The sequence below is a fragment of the Drosophila sulfurigaster genome, chromosome 2R, assembly GCF_023558435.1.
Source record: "Drosophila sulfurigaster albostrigata strain 15112-1811.04 chromosome 2R, ASM2355843v2, whole genome shotgun sequence".
In the NCBI taxonomy this organism is placed as follows: Eukaryota; Metazoa; Arthropoda; class Insecta; order Diptera; family Drosophilidae; genus Drosophila; species Drosophila sulfurigaster.
In genome coordinates this window covers 6,338,212-6,357,670 of record NC_084882.1, presented here as the reverse complement: position 1 = coordinate 6,357,670, position 19,459 = coordinate 6,338,212, and the positions used below count along the sequence as shown (strand labels likewise).

Genomic DNA, 19,459 nt, shown 5'->3' with positions numbered 1-19,459 from the left:
GTAGGGTCAGAAATGAGCTTAGTCAACGATGCAGATAAATTATGGGCTACAAATATTTCGTATATATAATATATTACGGTTAAAATCTTAGACGCTCAGAAAATGTGAATATCCTGAAAGTAAATTGTATAGCATTACTACAACTTTTTAATTCAATATTGATTCTGTCCAATTGTTTTTTAAAAATTCGATATAAGCAAATTAGTAATAAAAGCATATTTCCGAAACTAGTTTTTATTATTTTAGCAAAGTCGATACTATAAAAGTTGTATATTTTTTCTAATTTCATTTGTACATTGATACAATACTTGTTTTTGTTCATTCATAATATTAACGAGTAGGAGATGGTTTTTTATACCCGCTATCCATAGGGTAGAAGGGTATTATAACTTTGTGCTGGCAGAGAATGTATGTAACAGGTAGAAGGAGTCATCTCCGACCCTATTATGTATATATATTCTTGATCAGCGTCAAGAGCCGAGACGATCTAGCCATGTCCGTGTGACCGTTTCTCCGTCTGTCCGTATGTAACAATGAATCTCAGAGATTATAAGAAATAGAGCTATATTATTTTTCGAAGGCATTTGTTGTTTGCAGGTAGATCAAGTTTGTTTCAAATTTTTGCCACGCCCACTTCCGCCCCCGAAAATCAACAAAAATCGAATAACAAGAGTAATTTTAAAGCTAGAGTCGCGAATTTTGGTACATACAATAATAACTATTTTATATTTCGTATTTCGGTATATTTGAGTATTTATGCGGTTAATTTTTAGAGTATGGTGTTATTGAAAATGGTTAACGGGTATCTTACAGTCGAGCACATCCAACTGTAGCTTTCTTACTTGTTATTTTAAAGACTGTTCCATTTTGCAGCAGACATCTTCATCTTCCTTGGTAGCCTTTAGTAAAAACCCTTTAAAAGTGAAATGAGCAGTAATAAAAACAATGTTGCGCTTTTTACACTTATGCATAATTAATTATTTTATTGATTTCGTTTTTCACTTTAATCTTATCTGATATTCGCATTATTTTTGCGCATTTGCAATTTACATCGATAATGTTGCTGTGTCTCATTTTGTTTGCATTTTCTGCTGTTTGTTTTTGTTTGCATTATAATTATTGTTTTATGTCAAATTAGCTTAATTATTACAAATATGTATCGTGTTCAGATGCATACAACTGTTCAATGAATTCACAATAATATTCATATGCAAAGTGATTAGTCACTAACGCATAAGTTGTCGAGTACCATAATTTACAATACTTGAAATGCACAGCTAGGAAACATCAATCACTTTATATATATTTGATATATATATGATATACATTTTTATGTATTGTATTTATAATATATATGTGCTGAGATTCGATGGACCGAATCGTATCGTTAGCTGGATTGCATTATAGTCTCCTCATTTATATTTGCCCGGCAAATGGGAAAGCAAATACAAACAAATGTACTATGTGTTGTATAGTATACTATGATTTTCATTTGATTTCGCTCCTATTATTGTTTTCTATTCGGATTCGCCGTATTCAACTGGCTATGGAGTGGTTTTGTCTGCTGTTTGCATTGCATATGAGAATCCGCTTCAATTGTTGCCATAATCCTCGATAAATGTGTCAATAATGTATCGCTTAACCTCGTTGATCGACGTCCTTCGGTTGCTGCACTGCAATCGCTCTTGGTGTTCCGGCAGAACCAGCAATTGTTGCAGTTCCCCCTGAAAAATTTTGTATTTATTATATTCACAATTATTCAGCATTTTAATTATTATTCAATTGGTCAATGAGGCGTATACGCTATGGGCGCCATGTAGTATTCAGAGTGAATAACTCATACGCATTAAATGGTTTTCAATCGTCCTCACTCCCATTCCCCATTTATAGAATCATATCAGAAATTGCTTGTGAAATGTTACACATTGTTGCTCAGTTTCGCAATTGGCACAGTGGTTCAAATTTGCAAATAAAATTCCGAAAATTTTTGATTTGATTAAATCGATTTCATTATTTGGAAAAAGTTGAAACCAAGCCCTCATAGCGCTTTAATTAGCTCTATAAACATAGAAATATTTTATTGAATTCCAAAAACAAAACCAAATGAGCTACCAATTTTATGACATCAAAGAATCATTGCGAATTATTCCTGAATAAATAAATACTTTGTACATCTCTTATTTTGTATAAAAATCTTAAGAAGCATAAATCTATGTCCCTAGTTCGTGACGTATATGCCACATGTATCGTTATCCTTCTGGTGGTCAATTACTTTTGAATTTGTCCCAATACTCACATTAAAGCCACGTCCAATTTCCACATCCGCGTCCTGGGGCAGCGTAAGCAATCGCTTCGAAACAACAAAACTGTTTGTCCACGAGCAATCGACGTAAATCGATATGAAATCGCCATTTTGAATGCTGTGCGATAAAATACAACAAATAAACAAATAAATATGTGAAAGTGTATGCTGCAAATAATTAAAACACATGCCAGTACAAGCATGAGTACAACAGCACAGTGCCATATAGAAATATGCCAACAGCCGATGACAAATGGCACCCACTTACACCAAGTGTCAATTTGGCTGTTGTTGGCTCCCGAACACCAAAAAAAATATATATGTATATAGAAAAGATGCTGTCGATATTCACACATATCTGTTTGACTGTGTGTTCTATCTGTGTAGGTGCTCTCACTCATATGTGTAACAGTGCGTGCTGTTTGTATGTGTGTCAAGGGTGCATTTCATGCCACAAGCATTTATGCTAATAAATTGAAAATGCAAATAAAATAAAAGTGTCAACGACTGTGTTGGCCATCAAACCGCAGGCAAACACACTTACACATTCCCACCCACACACATACTCACATACGAGTGAGTGGGAGAGAAACACTTAGCCTCTTTCTGAGCATACACTCAGATGGCCAATCAAGTAGAAGAATAACAACAAAAAACAGAGCGACAGCAATCTTTCTCTCCTACTCGTTCTGTCTCCCTTTAGCCCACTTTTCCGCCCTCTTACCTGATGGCCACTTGATGCCAACGATAATCATATAAATTGAATTTCACCGGCAACATTTCCGTTGTATTGTCGCGCTCCAGATATAGGCGAAGTCCATCCTTGCACGCCTCCAGATACAGATTGTGTGTGACGTTGCGTATGGAGAATATTGTCGATGTATTTTTTGTATCATTCTGCATCAGCGACAGGGGTGAAAGGACAAAAATTAAAAAAATGGCAGTGTCAAAAGTTAGTAACAATGTTATTGTATTACACGTTAAATGTGAATAAAATTATAAAACATGATAGTAAGCATTAAACAACAAAGCAAACTTGAGACAAGTAAGAAAGCTACAGTCGAGTTTGCTCGACTGTGAGATACTCGATACCCATTTTGAATAAAAGCAAAACAGTGTGGTATTTTTCTTTAAATATAAAAAAGATTGTAAGACAAACTACTACTAAAATATACCGAAGGCCATATTTGATATATTTCTGAAGTACTAAATTCGGACAAAATATACCAGATTTTCAGGCAAAGCAGCTAACTCCGATTGTAGCTTCAAAGTTACGCTTGTTTTCCGATTATATTTGCGGGGTGGAGGTGGGCGTGGTAAAAATTTGAAACAAACTTGATCTGCCTGCAAACATTGCAAATGCTGTTGAAATTATAGCTCTTATCCTATAGTCTGAGAGATCTAGATGTTCATACAGACGTACAGATGGACATGGCAATATTGACTCGGATGTTGTCAGTGAACAAGAATATATATATTTTATGGGGTCGGAGATGCCTCCTTCTGCATGTAATATACAAAGTTATAATACCCTTTTAACCTATGGATAGCGGGTATAATAAATATTGAATTGATGAGCTTAGAGCTGAATTGTGGTCGAAAAATTGCAAAAACTGTTTAACAAAAAGTCATATTTAGTAAATTGACATGAATTAGCTACCTTTGCTCTTAAAGTGATCATCAAGGTAAAATTCAGCATATTTCTCCAGTTACGTACATAACCCATATTCGATGGCGTTGAAGAGGAAGGCACTCCCATGGATATTGGCGTTGTTAGATCTGTAAATTCTGTAGGTGGCGAAGGGGCACTCTCATTGATCGGAGGATCATTTGACTGCTCTTCGGCCGCTGAGATCGGTAGCTTCTTATAGAACTTGAGCAAATCGCTGATATCATCTATATGAATATGGAGATTCTGAATAGTGTTAATGGAGTTGTGCTACAGCCACACTTACCACTGCACTCAAAGCTGTTGCAGTTGCGCTGCTCGATGTTGTAGCCCTCACACAAAAGTGTCGATAAGGCAACGCTTTTAGTGGATTTGCGCTTCTTCTTATGCTGATTATTTGCACGTGTCCTGCGATGGTCATTACGTGCAGATGATAAAAATGTGACGCCACCTGCGCCTGCTCCTGCTTCTGTTCCCGTTTCTTCATCTCCATTTGTACCTGCGGCGGTTCCGCCCAGTTCATTACCATCGTTTGTTAGTCCAACCGTTGCATGCGTCGATGATGGTTCAGCTGCAGCTGCAGCTGAAGCTGGTGTCGTTGTCTGTGCGGATTTTTGCAGCTGTTTGTTCAAGGGTCGGTGAAGGACATCAGCTGCGATGCCAACTGGTTGCATCATCAGTAATGCTGCCTCATCTTCCCTCACACGTTTCTCCATCTCTTTTCCATTCCCGTCATGACTGAGCACTTCATTATTATCAGCATTGAATGTGAGTGCTGTTGCCGCCGTTGCCGTTGCCGTTACCTCAGCGCTGCCGACATCATTATTTGCCTCGTCAGCAACCACCTCAGTCTGCTCCACATCTATCGCCTGCTCCTGTTCTTGTCTTTTTTCGTCTCCTTTCTCCATCTCATCATTGGCGCCGTCGTCGTCGTCATCGTCGTCCAGACTCAGATTCAGATTCATATTCATGCTGATGTCCACCAGCGGATTGTCCAGCAGACAGCGACGGAAACGCTGCTGCACACCTTTGCCGCAGGTGACGCTGCACAATGTAAAATCGCTCCAATCGTCCCAGCCTATAATTGAGAAATGAAAGCCATTTAAATGCTTCAATCTAGCTGTTCAATAAAAACTTCGCAAAATATGTATACATGAATAAACAAACGCGACTCACAGGAACGATTCAATTTCATTATATTCATTCACTGCCAATTTAAGGATATTGTCCTATTAATGTATGGGCATGTCTCTGTTGTCGAATGTGGTATTCGTGCGCATTCAAAGTAAAAAACAAGTCAGAACGCTACAGTCGAGTATGCTGGACTTTGAGATACCAGCTACCCATTTTGAATAAAAGCAAAATACTGCGGTATTACTCTCAAATATATCAAATTAATATTCCACAAAAATACTAAAAAATATGACAAACTGCATATTCGGTATATTTATATGGTACTATTTTAAAGATATACTATAGCGTGAAGAATATACCAGATTGTCAGCCAAAGCAAGTCAGAAGTAGGCGTTTTTGCCCAAACAAAAGTATTTCTTTAATAATTTTTATCTGATCGCAACCAAATTCAGGAATATCAGAGTCTATAGTTATTATTGTATAAACCAAAATTTGCGACTCTAGCTTTAAAATTACACTTGTTCTTCGAGTATTGTCAATTTGTGGGGGCGGAAATGGGCGTTGCAAAAATTTGAAACAAACTTGATCTGCGTGCAAACAGAAGAAATGCTTTTGAAAATATTATATCTCTATCTCTTATAGTCTATGAGATCGAGGTGTTCATACGGACAGACGGACATGACTAGATCATCTCGGCTGTTGACGCTGATCAAGAATATATGTATATACTACTTTGTAGATATACTTGCACTAAGTTATAATACCCTTCTACCCTATGCGTAGCGGGTATAAAAATATGACAAACATTTTGTTTTGTGGTGATTATGGGTAAGTGTAAAATTAATATCTAAAATTACGAGTAAGTGCCCGAAATGAATTGGTCGATTCCGTGGTGAAGTATGAATACTTATTTAAGTAAAACATATCAAAAAAGTTATGCATGGATGTTCCCTTATAAAGCTTATTGCGTTATAAAAAAACTTCATTTATTTTTAAATTAAACTTAAGCTCAGTCGCATTTGCTTAGTTGCCTAATTGTTCCCGTCACCTTATTTATATTAAATTTCCGCAATATCCTTTCACATTAATATAGAACCAAAACTATATTGCGTAAATTAGACATAAACATATGTTTAGAAATACAAATATGCAAAAAAATAAAAATTGTATTTCCAGAGACATGCTCATATGACAATGATTATACTTGAAAATAATAAATTGATTATAATATCAGGATCACGAAATAATTTGAAAAGCACGTCTTTTAAATAATACAAGTTTTTGTTCCTTCAAACGAAATGAAAGTGTCTCAGCAGGTAAAATGTTTGAGGATGCGGCATACAACCAAATTGAAAACTGAATGGAGAAAGTGTCAGAACACTCATACTCTATAAATACGGCGTCATCCAGTTTGGTTTTTATGTTCTCCTTTTTCACCATTAACTTGCTACATGCGCCGAAGTCACCGCAAAGGCCTCGTTTAATAGTACGGTATATGTTGTAAAAACTTTGTATGTGAATATGTGTGCTTGTCCTATCATCTCTTGACACAAAAGTCAAGTGTTACTTCCCACGAGTGCTGCAGCAGCCTTTGCAAAAGCGCCTCGTGTTTGTCCTGTCAGCTGAACTGAAGAATAATCGGATACACCCATGCTCACACACATTTTCTTACTTAGTTCACGGCATGCTGTGTCATCGTTATCGTCATCGAAATATTTGCAATATAGATAGATTTCATGGACTCACACAAGCATGACAACAATTTGGTTAGGCAATTTCCATAGGTTGCCTCCTATCAATCTTCATCAAAGACTAATTGATTAAAACTCAGGCAGGAACTAACTTTGGGGTGTGCGCGACTCTGAGATAGGCACGAAGTATATTACCTATATTCTATAGGCCCCTATTAGTTATATCCTTGTGGGAGACAAAATGTTCCTTTTAAGTCATGTAAAAAATATAAATTATTATATGAAGTCTCAATTTATCGTCTTCATTAACAAAATATTTATTAAGCTCAGTTCTAATTTATCTCAATTAATTTTATAAAACATATCTTTTTTCGCCTCAGGAAAAAATAGTTGAATCATTCAACAAATAAAAACTTTAAAGTTAACTTTATAAGTTGAGATTAGTTTTAATGCTCAAAGTTTGAAAAGTTGGTAAATTTTATAAATATTTCAAATTAAAATAACAATGGGGACTGATGAATTCATAATATTCAACAACGTTTCAGCATATTTTATTCTATTTCCATTTTTCATTTTTGCTACCTAAACAAAGTTTGCTCGAATTTTTTGGTATTTTGAGTTTATTTAGTTAGATTGATTGGCATCAGAGGTTCATCACACTCTTGTATCATTTATGAAACAAACCTGTCGAACAATACACGTGAAACGAGCTTAAGCTGCAGAAGGAGCTTATTAGCAATAATAACACTAATATCAACTGTTCTAATTGATTATGGGCGAATCTTTAGGTTGGAACTTAAACTTACCCAAATGCTTCCAGATGTGATTTTCAAATTGGGGCGTCCAACGGTGCAGTCCATTAATGCTGATGTGTAGCACGTCTTTGTCAGTGATCAATTGAGAGCTACTATCTAACGATGAGCCAAGCAACGGTCGTTGCATCTGCCCTGAGGTCATAGGCACGGGGTTGGAGCTGGGGAGAAAGTCTGTCCCAGCAACACCTGAGCCTGAGCTTGAGCCAGCGAATGATGCGGGTAGCAAATTGCCAAAAGCAATTAATTCCGTAGGCAGCATTTTCAGCATATTAGCATCGAAACAATGCAGCGGCTGCAGAGTGGCATTCAGTTGCCTGCGAAATGGAAAAGACACGAAGAGATTGTGGGAATGAGCTGGATGGATACGCGATAGGTAAAGTCAACAAGGAGTCAGCACTATATGAATTGTGAAAGGTAATATAATATTATAATGATTTTTTCTTTATGTTCATTTCACATATCTATTTACTTAAAAGATATATGTACTGTTCTTTTATAGATATTCTTTAAATTTTTTACATTCTCCAAATTAATTTCACATTTTAAACTCGTTTTCCACTTAAAAGTGGATAAATTCAACATGTGCTTTTTCGAATGTAATTGATTAATGTTTTTGCTCACCCCTCATATTGATAAGCTCCACTGCCACTCCAGGCACTAGAGCTTCTGTGGCTGGCAAAACTGTTGCGTCGCATCACGTTGCCTGAAGTGCCCCCTTCTGATCCCATCATGCTGTCGCCGGCAGCCGATGCTCCATTGGCCATTTTGAGCATCGAGGCGCCTTTGTATATCGTTTCCGGTGTTAATGTTATTAAAATTGTGGCAGCCTCTGAGGCTGATGCCATTGCAGCACCGTCAGCAGCCAATTCGTCCAGTTCAGCATCGGTGAAAATTCGTGCTGCCAGCGCCTTAACAATTACGGGACTTGTGCGAATGAGTTCAGCAATACCTTTGTGTGCACAGCGTCGACGTTCTGCGGTCGACGTCGACGTCGACGATGACGCTGACGATGACGATGATGTGGGTGCTGCAGTTGCAGCGGCAGCAAGCAAGGGCAGGAGCAGCATCCAAATGGTTGTGAAGTGACTGGGGGAATGCTGATGATGTCGCCTCACTGCGCTCAAGCGTGTTGCCGTTGAAGGGACCGCCATGGACAGCTCTTTTTTCTCTCCCTCTTTCTCTCTATATATGAATATATGTATATATATATATGAGAGTGTATCTTTTATGTGTTTGATTGCGTCAGGCGAATCTCGCTCAGGTTGGCATTGCAGTTTTTTATCGCTCTGTGGCTTCAATTTATATTCGCCAAAAGTCACGTTTCGTTTCTGATTCTTTTATGTGTCTTCCTCTTTCTCTTTCTCTTTATCTTTCTGTTTCGCTTGACGCCCGCAACGAGAGCTGAGCGCACTTAAAAAACGTTGACGCTCATTTCTATGCAGCAGAATAAAGATAAAGTTAGAGATCAAGATAAGAATACCCGTAATAAAGGAAACGCTTGCGAATAAAAATAATTCAAGATGCAACGAGAAATAGCAATTTGATTAAATTTTATGCAATAACGAAAAGAACAACAGTTATATTACTTTTAATATTCAGAAAGAGCGAAAATGAATAATCTGATTAATACAAATTTGTTTCATTTCAATGAATTTTTGAGCTGAAATATGATTAAATATTGAAAAAATAAGGAAGTGAAGAAGATAAGACGATTACAGAAAATAATTGATAACGCTATTATTGTTGTATAAACATCGTTTAATTTACTGAATAGGTTCATTTTTGATTAGTAAACCAGCTCGTTAAAGTTTGTTCCCAAGATTGTTCATCATTATTACTCTACCTTTTATACCTGCAGAAAATGTGTTGAGTATATATATTCTTGATCAATGTTTGCAGCCGAGACGATATAGCCCTACTATGCGATAAGATAAAAATGCAAGAGGTAATTTAAGAAATACTTTTATATTACAACAAATGGACTTAGTTACTTTGCGAAAAAATCTGGTATATTTGGATTGTATATGCATATATACCAAATATAGCCTTCGGTATATTTTTGGTATATTTTTGTATTTTTCTGTATATAAATTTGGTATATTTTTAAAATATGATGTTATTGCTATTGGGTTGCGGATATCTTACAGTCGAACACACTCGATTGAAGGTTTCTTACTTTTATTTCTTTCGTCGTTTGCTTTTGTTCAGTATTCAGACTTTGACGCTCTTTCAATTTCAATATTTTTTGCTTTAATATAAAGTTTTTTTTTTAAATTAAAATTTTACTTCACATACAACTAACTTTGTACAAAAATATACAAAATCTCGTAACTGTGAGATGGCCTATTGGGGAAGACAACATATTACAAAGAGAACTACTAATGGAATGGAACATGGAATATACATATAAACAAGAAAGATTGAACTTAATGAATAAGCCATACATAGATCGTAAAATGATCAGCAGGAATAAGCTAACTAAAATAATTAAAAAATAACTGAAGAAAAAATTAAAGATAAAAGATAACCTTTTTAGTAGTTTGTGCTTTCATTTTATTGAATTAGAAATTTTTGTACATTTCGTGTACGAACTTAGTTGCTTTAAGTACAAATACAATAGAAACATTTGCCTCCTTTCTATAGATTGACCTAATATTTAAAAGTAAGATAATTAATCTTGAGCAATGCTTCAGAGATTGTTTGCATATTGCTGAACGATTGCTACATTTACGAGTACATTTAATATGCTTCTTCTCTGAGGTCAAATAAAGATAAAAGGGATAAGTTTGCACCATTCGCACCACTTGACCCAGGTCGATGGCCGTGGCGTACATGTTTGAATGTTTCAGAGTGCAATTTATAGCAGCCATTGAAAATTGGAGTATCGCAGTCGGTATGTTGTCCGATCTCACTGGAGCTTACCAGTGCTTACCCAACGGCGTACCGATTCAGTGATTTCCCCTACACAACCTCTCTCCTTTTAACTGACCACAGAAATAATTAAACGCAATCCTTTGGTGCAGTCCATTTAAGATATTTGCTTTGGTCAGCAACAAGCAATCATAGTGCATGGGTTAAGGAGACTGGAAGGGAGGATAGAGAGTTGAAATCGGTGGGTCACTCTATGTTTATGCGTATGTGTGTGTGTGTTGACCATCAAAATCAATGCATGCACTTTCATATCCTGCTTCAGGAAATAAATATCTGGATTAAATATTTTTGCTATTTCGAAACTTATACGCATTGTGCCAGTTCAGCTACCGCTTTATCCCCTTATCCACTTTTCTCTCTTGCGTCGTGCGTCGCAAGAAATGCTTGTGTGGCAACGTTAAACGTGCAATAATCAAATAGAATTTTTACGCACATAAAAACTGCACATTCCCTAGTTCTTGGTAGCTTCCACTGCATTTCCCAGCTGCTGTTGCTTCTCCTGGATGAAACAATACGAGTAATGGGAGAGCAAAACATTTTACCAGATAAATGTTGGCTGCCCCTTGGCTATAACAACAAACCAGGCAGAGCAGCACAAAGAACTGAGAGCGGGCTTCGGGCAGCCGACAGAGGAGACTGGACAGTGAACAGTGGAGAGTGGAAAGCAGACGGCGGAGCTAACAAAGTTACGACTGAAACTGAAATCATTCGGAACGTGCATATCCTGCAGGCTGCAGTTGCATCCTTTTTTTTTTCTTCTTAACAGTCGTTGCGAGTTATGTAAAATAAAACCAACCGGCCGTGCAAAATTGAGCTCTCAATTGTTTTATGGCATCGCATGGCCCAGAAGCAAAAAAAATAAACATGCAGGCGAGTGACAGACTGTGAGATACACACTAGTCAGGTTTGATATAACATATACATCTCCACACTTTGTTGCATTTTAATCACATTCACAGATTCGCTGTTGTCTGCAGCTTTCAACAACAAACACAATGAAATGCGTGTTACCGTAGTTGAGGTATTAAAAAATAGCTGAATTTCCGTATATATTCCAATATACTGCGATAAACAGCCATGCTGGCTTAATCAACAGAGCGATTGTTGCTATGCAACATTGCCAATTAATGCGTACAGGGTATGTCAGCGAAAGATAGAAAGTCCGGCGAAGTGTAGCGTAGAATCGACCGAGTTACGGTAGGTGAGGCCAACTGAAATATATGGGGCTACATTACGTTTCCATTTCCATTTCGTGACCATTCATCAGGTCACTTTCCACGTCCAATACTGTCTCCGGGGGCAGCAATCAGTGTAATTGTTATTGTTTTTTGCTTATGCATTGCCTTTTATATCCGTCTCCTTTATTATTCTCATTCTTCTCTTTATTGTTGTTCCTGCTGCCGGATAGTTTAACTTTTGCAAATTGTCAAAGTTGTATCATGGCACAGACTGTTAAAAACAGTTGAGTACTAAATAGACTAGTCATAAGGCTTTTGTCCTAATGCTCACTGCAAAGTTGCATTGGACTTTTAAGCTAAAAAGGCGGTCAAACAAATGGTTAAATACTTAAAATAAGCTAAAATAAAAAAAAAAACACATGAGAACTATAGAGAATGTAGCACAAAAGTCATTGGCATTTCATTTATTTAGCTGTATCAAGAGATGTGTTTTTACCATATCAAAGTGTTACATTTAATTTAAATTCAAAATTTTTTTTTGCCCATTTGTATAATTTTTAAGCTCATAAAAGTACGAACGTTTTGATGAACTTTTTATTTTCAATTTAGCAATAACATTTTTTTTATGTATTTTCAAATTAAATTTATTTAATTTTCGTTTAATTTAATTTCGTTTTGCACATTTTCGTTTGTCAATTTCTGGCCCCAATCAAATTGATGTGGGACTTGTCGTTGACCTGCAGCAAATACGAATAGTTCCGAAATGAAACCGTAAAAAGCCAAATAAATTTCGAATGCGATTGATTAATAAAATAACAAAAAAGTAACAACAATAGAAATGACCGAAAAAAGGCAACATTAAAAAATGAGAGACCATTATTAGAAATAAATTGAAGGCCATCTGAATGTCGTCCAATATGTGCGTATTTGAGGGAATATGTGATGTGTGTGTGTAGGTGTGAGTTGTATGCTTTGTTCGCAATGCTCGACATGATTGAATATCAAAAGCCAGTTGCCAAACGCAAATCTCTGGCATGTTTTGAGCCATTCCCCTGGCACATCTTCAACGCTTGAATGTAAGAAGTGACGAGGGAGATGGAATGGATGGAGGAGGTGTTTCGTGGGCGAGGGGTCGAAAATTTAACAAGTACGACTCTCAAAGGACTCGTAAAACTGATAGCCGCCCGTCGTTCCCGTTTGTTGGGGCAAGTTGCAAAGCTCCGCACGTTTTTCGAAAGTTCTACAAGTGGTGGACGGAGGATTGGGATCTGGGCTGGATTCGGCAAGGCTACAAGTGTGAGCACGGGCCTGGGCCTGGGCCTGGGCTTGGGTCAGGTCCTGGGTCCTGGGTCCGGGTCTGGCTTTGGGTCTGTGTCGTGGGCAAATTTTCTGCATAAACCAGCAAATATATTTTGGGCACAAATGATGCCTTAAATGCCAGCTCGCCTCCCCTCTCTACTTCTTGCCTTGTCCAATGACTGTCTGTGAGTTACACACGCATACGCAATTATCTTCAGGGACAACTGTCGCCTTTTATCTGCACGAATGATTAAGCTTCCGAAATGTTTTAAAATTAATTTTATAGTGTCACCTCAAAAGTGGCATTCGCATTACGTATACGTAATCTGTTCGACCATTATACAGATTACGTCAAATTATATTTCTGTTTAAGCGCAGTTCCCAACGCAAATAATGTTCTGCTCTATGTCGCCAGTAGTTAAACCGCAATAAATGCGGACAATAAAATCGCCAATTTCCAGTGCATATGTTTCACACGCCCACATTTAGCAGAGCTGACATAGAAATGATATAATAAAAGGCAAGAACATTCCAATTGCTTGATAGGTGTCCCTCGCATCCGTTGTCAAGTAACTAATGCGACGGTCGACGCCACTCAATCGAGTCCCGCACTTTATGTCATTCGCCTAGACACTCGTCAGCTTCTTTCTGTACATTTCTGGCTGGCATACTCGTAATATGTAAATTATTTTGCACGCAACACAATTGTGGCACTGCAAGAGGGAGAAGGAGAGCGAAAGAAGTGGAGTGTGTGGGAGTGCGATGATTCCCTTGTTTGCTCACGAACTTTATCAATGAACGCTGAAAATTCCTGCATAACATTTTGTTCGCTTGCTTTGTTCTGTTCTTTCCTTACTCACGTCCATATTCAAACTGTTTTATGAATGTGTATTGGGTAGTTTGAAGCAGAGTCTGGCACCCCGGGAATGCCCAAATGGGTAACCCTGGTAATCGATATAAAGTGCAGCCAAGGATTGATCATCGATTTATCGATGAAGAAGAGAAAGTTGAACTTGATGTGTGCCGATCGATAGCAGTTACTGTTGCTATCATTTTATTTTGTCAATTTTTAGGTTTATTTTTGAATACTCATTTGATTTAAACTAGATGGTTTATAATAAAAAATATTGATTAAATCTTATATGCATTTGGTTAATAATAATACCCTAAGGATTAACTCCTTTGCATTTTATCTATTGTGTGTTCTCTTATATGTATTTAGGTTATCTAATGAATTACGCGGTATCCATGCTTTGATATTCGATTTTTGTTTAAGTATTTGTGGCACGCATTGTGGCTGTATTAAATTCTAATTTTATTGATTTATTCTCGAATCCGAGGCATCTTCTACGTTTTATTCACTTAGACAACAGCAGCAGCAACAGCTTTTCGCATCAGCCCCTGCATGACAATGATAATATAATCAGTAAAGCAAGCTCCAATTCGTATTTTCAGCCTTGTTTGAGAGCTGTCTGTAAATTTGATAGCTTTAAATAAAAATGAGACTTCCCGTTAAGAACGTCTGCATAACTTTGGGTAATTTTAAAGTTTACAATTGCAGATTCGTTTTTAGTCCTAACATAAGTTATGTTTCACATCTTTAACATTAATTTAACCTTGCAGTAAGTGCGCTACAAATGTCATCCAAGATTCCTGTCCCGTTTTATATGCTATTATTTGTTGGGTTATAAGGAAGAAGAAGTAGATTAATTTTTATATTATTCGTAGTAGATATTTATTCGATATGAAATACGTATATGTCCATATGAATATACAGATACGAAATGGAGAATAGGACCATTTCTATTTTTGTTGTTTATTATATAACTAATGGTTAATGGTTATTTTTTTTACATAGTTTAGGGTTTTCCTAATATTTTAAGGTGTTTTTAAAGTTGACGAGTTCACTTAAAACTGCGAATTTAAATTTCTCAAGTGAAGGGGTTTTTTTTAAAGCCTATATAAGGTTGTCCTTCTATGCAACAATTATACAAATAAAAATTTGATTTTCTCCGACAAAATTCAAATGGTTAACTTGGATTGGCAGTTACCTTATTTCTTGAGATATTGTATTTTTACCAAGATACTCGCTCAAAGTGACAGATTTTAAGACTTTTACCTAAATATTTAAAAAACAATTCACAAAAATGTTCTATGAATTTGTTCATGAAAAGAATTTAAAGAAGACTCTTGGGAAGTGGGAGGAATTTGAAAGTAAGCTGGTTTGAGTGATTTAAATACTGCATTGCTTTATCCCTATGCCAATTGTGAAACTGATGACTTGACGTTAATTTACTAAATATCTAAACAAATAAAAGCACAAAACAGTTTGTCTGACTTTGACAGACTGAAGGATGGGACTGAAAAATATATTTTAATTTTGCAGCATTTGTTTTATGCAAAAGTCATTTGAAACCAAAGTAAATTTATTGCCCATCAACAAACAAGAGAACCAAAGAGGGCAAATGGTTTCCTGCTCCATTAACCCAATATCCTTGCCGTCGGAAAGAAAAGGAAGAAAGGAAACAGAAAGGATGTTAAATGTGACCTCCACTGCCGAACGAATTTATGCGTACAATTAATTTTAAAATCCTAATCTCAGGCTATAGTATTAGCAGGGATGCGGAACAGTTGGCGACTGTAGTATTTATTCGAATAAGGCAAATACCACAACGCCTACACTCGTTTAATACACCTGTTTAAATAATTGGTCTACCCCATACAGGCAACACATTCACATTCAATCTGTAGAGGTGGGGGCAATTAATTAAAATCCATGCGGATTATTTGCTAATTGGGGTTGCGCGTCTACATTTTGGCAAGTTCTGATTAGATGCCTTTCTTCCATGCTTTGTCGTGCGATTAGCAACAGTAGCTAACGCAAACGCAAAAGCAGACGCAAGTGCTTAAAGTGGCCTCTGTCATGGTTTAATGAGCACATCAAATGCTAACTTTATAACAGTTTCTCCCCAGATAAATGGTTTCCCCTTCAGTCCTTCTATCTTCCTTCGCTGTGTCTCTCATTCTCTGTGTTCCCTCCATTTTCATCATCAGTGTCTGCATTTAGAGCTACTCCTAGCAGATGATAATTATAATGCCACTTAATGGTATAAGAGCTACACCGTTCTTGTTGCTTTTCGCTTGTTGTCTTCTGCCCACCTTGAATACCATACGCATTACGCATTTAAATAACAGGAGCGGTTCAAGCATTTGCAGCAGGCCGCATTAAATGACAGCAATTTTAAAGACTTTATCTACAATGATAAATTAGCTTTCTAATTTGTAAATCAATTTAGATGTTAGACTATTTTACTACTCGTAAATTATAAGCATTGTCGCTGAGGACATTTAACTTGCAAATTACCATAGATCAAATTGTCAGAAGGATGCGGGCGCACACGCACACGCACACACACACACACGCATACTTATCGTTCACGTTATCTTTGAATGTATTTGGATACATTATATTTTATTGCATTTCGCGTATAAAAATCGTTAAGAGAAACCTCAGTTATTTTGCGCTGTCGCTGCAAAACTTTTGCTGAAAGAATCCACATTAACCAATGAGTACTATGCAAATCTGGCATCGTTGTTTCTCTCCCTACTATCTCGTTATCCACTTTTTTGTGGGTCATATTAACTGGCAAACAGCAGGATGCGATGGTAAGCAGCGTTTTCGCATTGCCATTAACAATGCAATTTTGTTACAATATGAAAATGTTAAAATAAAGTATAAAATCCCCAGAGCAGACTAAATGCCAGTAGATCCTTGTCCCTCTTTCAATTATGCACAATGCTATGTCACATACTCTCATGTCCTTTGCAGCATATTCTCATTGCAAAAGCAACATAAATCAATTTTGAAAAGCATGGAAAAACACAAATTGTGGGATGCCCATTAAAAATGTGAATTGTACAAAAAATTAAATACTGTGTTGTGTTTTACCTTCCGTTCGTTCCTCTTTCTGCAAAAATGCTTAGATTAAAAAAAAGTGTAATAGCAAGCAAGTAGATTATTACATATTTGTAGGGCATATATCACGCAGAGAAATTCATCCCCAATCTTATTTACGTCCCTATGAATAAAGCATTGCTGAAGCAAGATTTTAATCTTAGAATAAGATGTTTCTAGTCTTAAAATGCAAATTTTGCATGAAAGAACTTGATTTAAGACTTTTTTTTTACTTAAAAATCTTATTTCAAGAATTTCCTTTTAAGATCGGAAAAATTTTAAATGAATTAATTTTTTAATCTAAGTTTCTTTTCTCTGTGTATTGATGACCGATTTTTGGTGTAGCTTCTTCTAAAATACATAACATAATTACCCACTATTTTTTGTATCTGCTTAACAAATTATAGCTTAAATTGTAACTAAAATCATGATTTGGATCCAATTTATTAGGATTTCAAATTATAGTTAAAAATTAAAAATAAAAACAATTAATTATCATTGATTTTATAAAATGTATTCAAATAAATGAAAAAATTATAAAACTGAAGACATTAAATTTAATTTTGAGTATTTTCCTGAAACAACAAAATTTTAAATTTTTAAATATAAATATTTGGTTTTATAAAAATTTAAAGGGGAAGAAATTACTATGAAGTCAACCAGATTGATAGGAATTCCTTATTGAAAATATTCTTCTTTGTTTGATAATGTAAGTTTAGTTTGACATAGAATCTTATATTCATTGCCCACACTTAAGAAACTTCTTGTTAGCGAGAAATAGCGAATAGCGAGAAAAATCATAGGAATCACAAAAAACGAATATAATCTTGAAGTGTTAAATTAAATGATGAACAAAGATGGAAGTAAAGTAGTACATATCAATACAAGAATTTGAATTATTGTACCTTTGTAGTGCAGCTGGAGTTTCTCTTCAATATTGGTTTTAAGTATCCATCATAATAAATGACACACTCAGAAAATGTAGGCAGTTATGATAAATAACATTTGCAATGCCTTCAAGGGACACATACACAAAAACACTGCAAATGATGGCTTTCAATTATTTTTTCAAATTATTAATTAAATTTTGTTGCAATTTTCTTTTAAGTTTGTTATTCACAACATGTTTCACATAATATAACACACACAGTATGTTGCTAAGCAATTTAATAAGTGCACAAAGTAAATTTGTTTTGAGATAAAATTAATTTTATTTTGTTTGAATATTCCTTTGAGTTGTCTTCCATTAATTTCAAAGTTTATAATTAAATACTTGTGTTGGTCATTTGAGCAAGTTATGTGTGTAGCAACTGTGTTTTATGCATAAATAATCACATAGTTGGCTTTTTTCACTTCAAACTGTGATAACATTTAATGGTTGAATTCTAATTAATTAATCAAAGGAGTACAGAGAGAAAACTACACACAAAAAGAAGTAACCTCACAGAACAATAGAAAATAATAGATAATACAAACTTAGTAAAATAAAGGAAGAGTGAGTCTTCTGAATCTTTTTTAAGCTTTTTAATGCTAATCTTGATTTAGATACTGTAAATTTGTATTAATTTATGGTCCATTTAGATATGGTTTGAATATTTATAACTTTTGCTCTGTACAGCTAATTGCTGGCTAATTAAATTCCACGCTGCCACAATCGAAAACTAATTACAGTTTTTAATTACATTTCCGATTGAATGTGTTGCCAACACCACAAAAGTTGTGGAAAGTTCAATTAAACTATAAACAGAAATATTTGCGGTTTATTTGAATATTTTGTTGTCTAGACGCTCACTTAGTTGTTGGAATTAAAATTGCGTTCAATTTGTTATTGTCCTGGTAACTGTTGTAGCTTTGCACTCAAATCGCGATTTGAATGATAATGAGAAGGAAAGCTGCGACGAAATAATCATCCACAAGTTGTCGAGCAAAAAACCATTTTACCATTTAAATCTCGGAGACTTTCGACATTCGAGAAAGCGAGACGCGAGCTAACTGACTGCCGCTGATTCTAGCCAGCTGCTTTTATAGGGCTCCTCTTGAAGGACGATGCTAATGCGACTGCGCGGATAAATAACTCGTAGCCGAAAACGAAACCGAATCGGAAAGGATGCACAATGCGATTCATAATGCCGGTTGCTCTTTTTATGGTCTCTGATGCGTTTGTTTACATGAGGACAACTGAAGCTGCGGCTAAAGACTGTGACTTGAGACTTGGCATTTCATTTCAATGTTGGGTATGTAAGTGCGTGTGCTTGTGTGTATGTGTGTGTGTGTGGGTATTACATTGAAGTTTTAATTGAATTGCGGCTGCAAGTTTTTTAACTGCATTTTCGCTCTGCCACAAAAGGTGTAAGAAAACTTTCGCCACAAACTTTAGAGCTTTAAAGTTTTCCCTTTTTGATGTGTGCAGGCGATTGCTGTCTTCTTTTCCCATTTGTTGTTCTTTTTCCCAGTTGATGATTGTTGTGGTTGTTAGTGTTGCTGT

The 19,459-nt window shown here is 36.0% G+C and overlaps 1 protein-coding gene across 2 annotated transcripts; it reads right to left on the bottom strand.

Moving 5' to 3' along the window:
* Positions 1–956: 956 nt before the first annotated feature.
* LOC133837858 (uncharacterized) lies at positions 957–18,964 on the bottom strand. Of its 2 annotated transcripts, none has more exons than XM_062268761.1 (9): positions 18,916–18,964; positions 17,880–18,014; positions 8,233–9,045; positions 7,603–7,925; positions 4,258–5,049; positions 3,963–4,198; positions 3,027–3,199; positions 2,297–2,420; positions 957–1,724 (listed from the first exon to the last, which is right to left on the bottom strand). In XM_062268761.1, the coding sequence occupies exons 3-9, from the start codon at positions 8,760–8,762 to the stop codon at positions 1,593–1,595; spliced, it is 2,310 nt and encodes a 769-aa protein (XP_062124745.1). In that variant the 5' UTR covers positions 8,763–9,045; positions 17,880–18,014; positions 18,916–18,964; the 3' UTR covers positions 957–1,592. The 2 variants fall into 2 exon arrangements, with proteins under 2 accessions (XP_062124745.1, XP_062124746.1); XM_062268762.1 differs by lacking the exon at positions 18,916–18,964 and adding an exon at positions 18,767–18,878.
* Between the last annotated feature and the right edge of the window lie 495 nt (positions 18,965–19,459).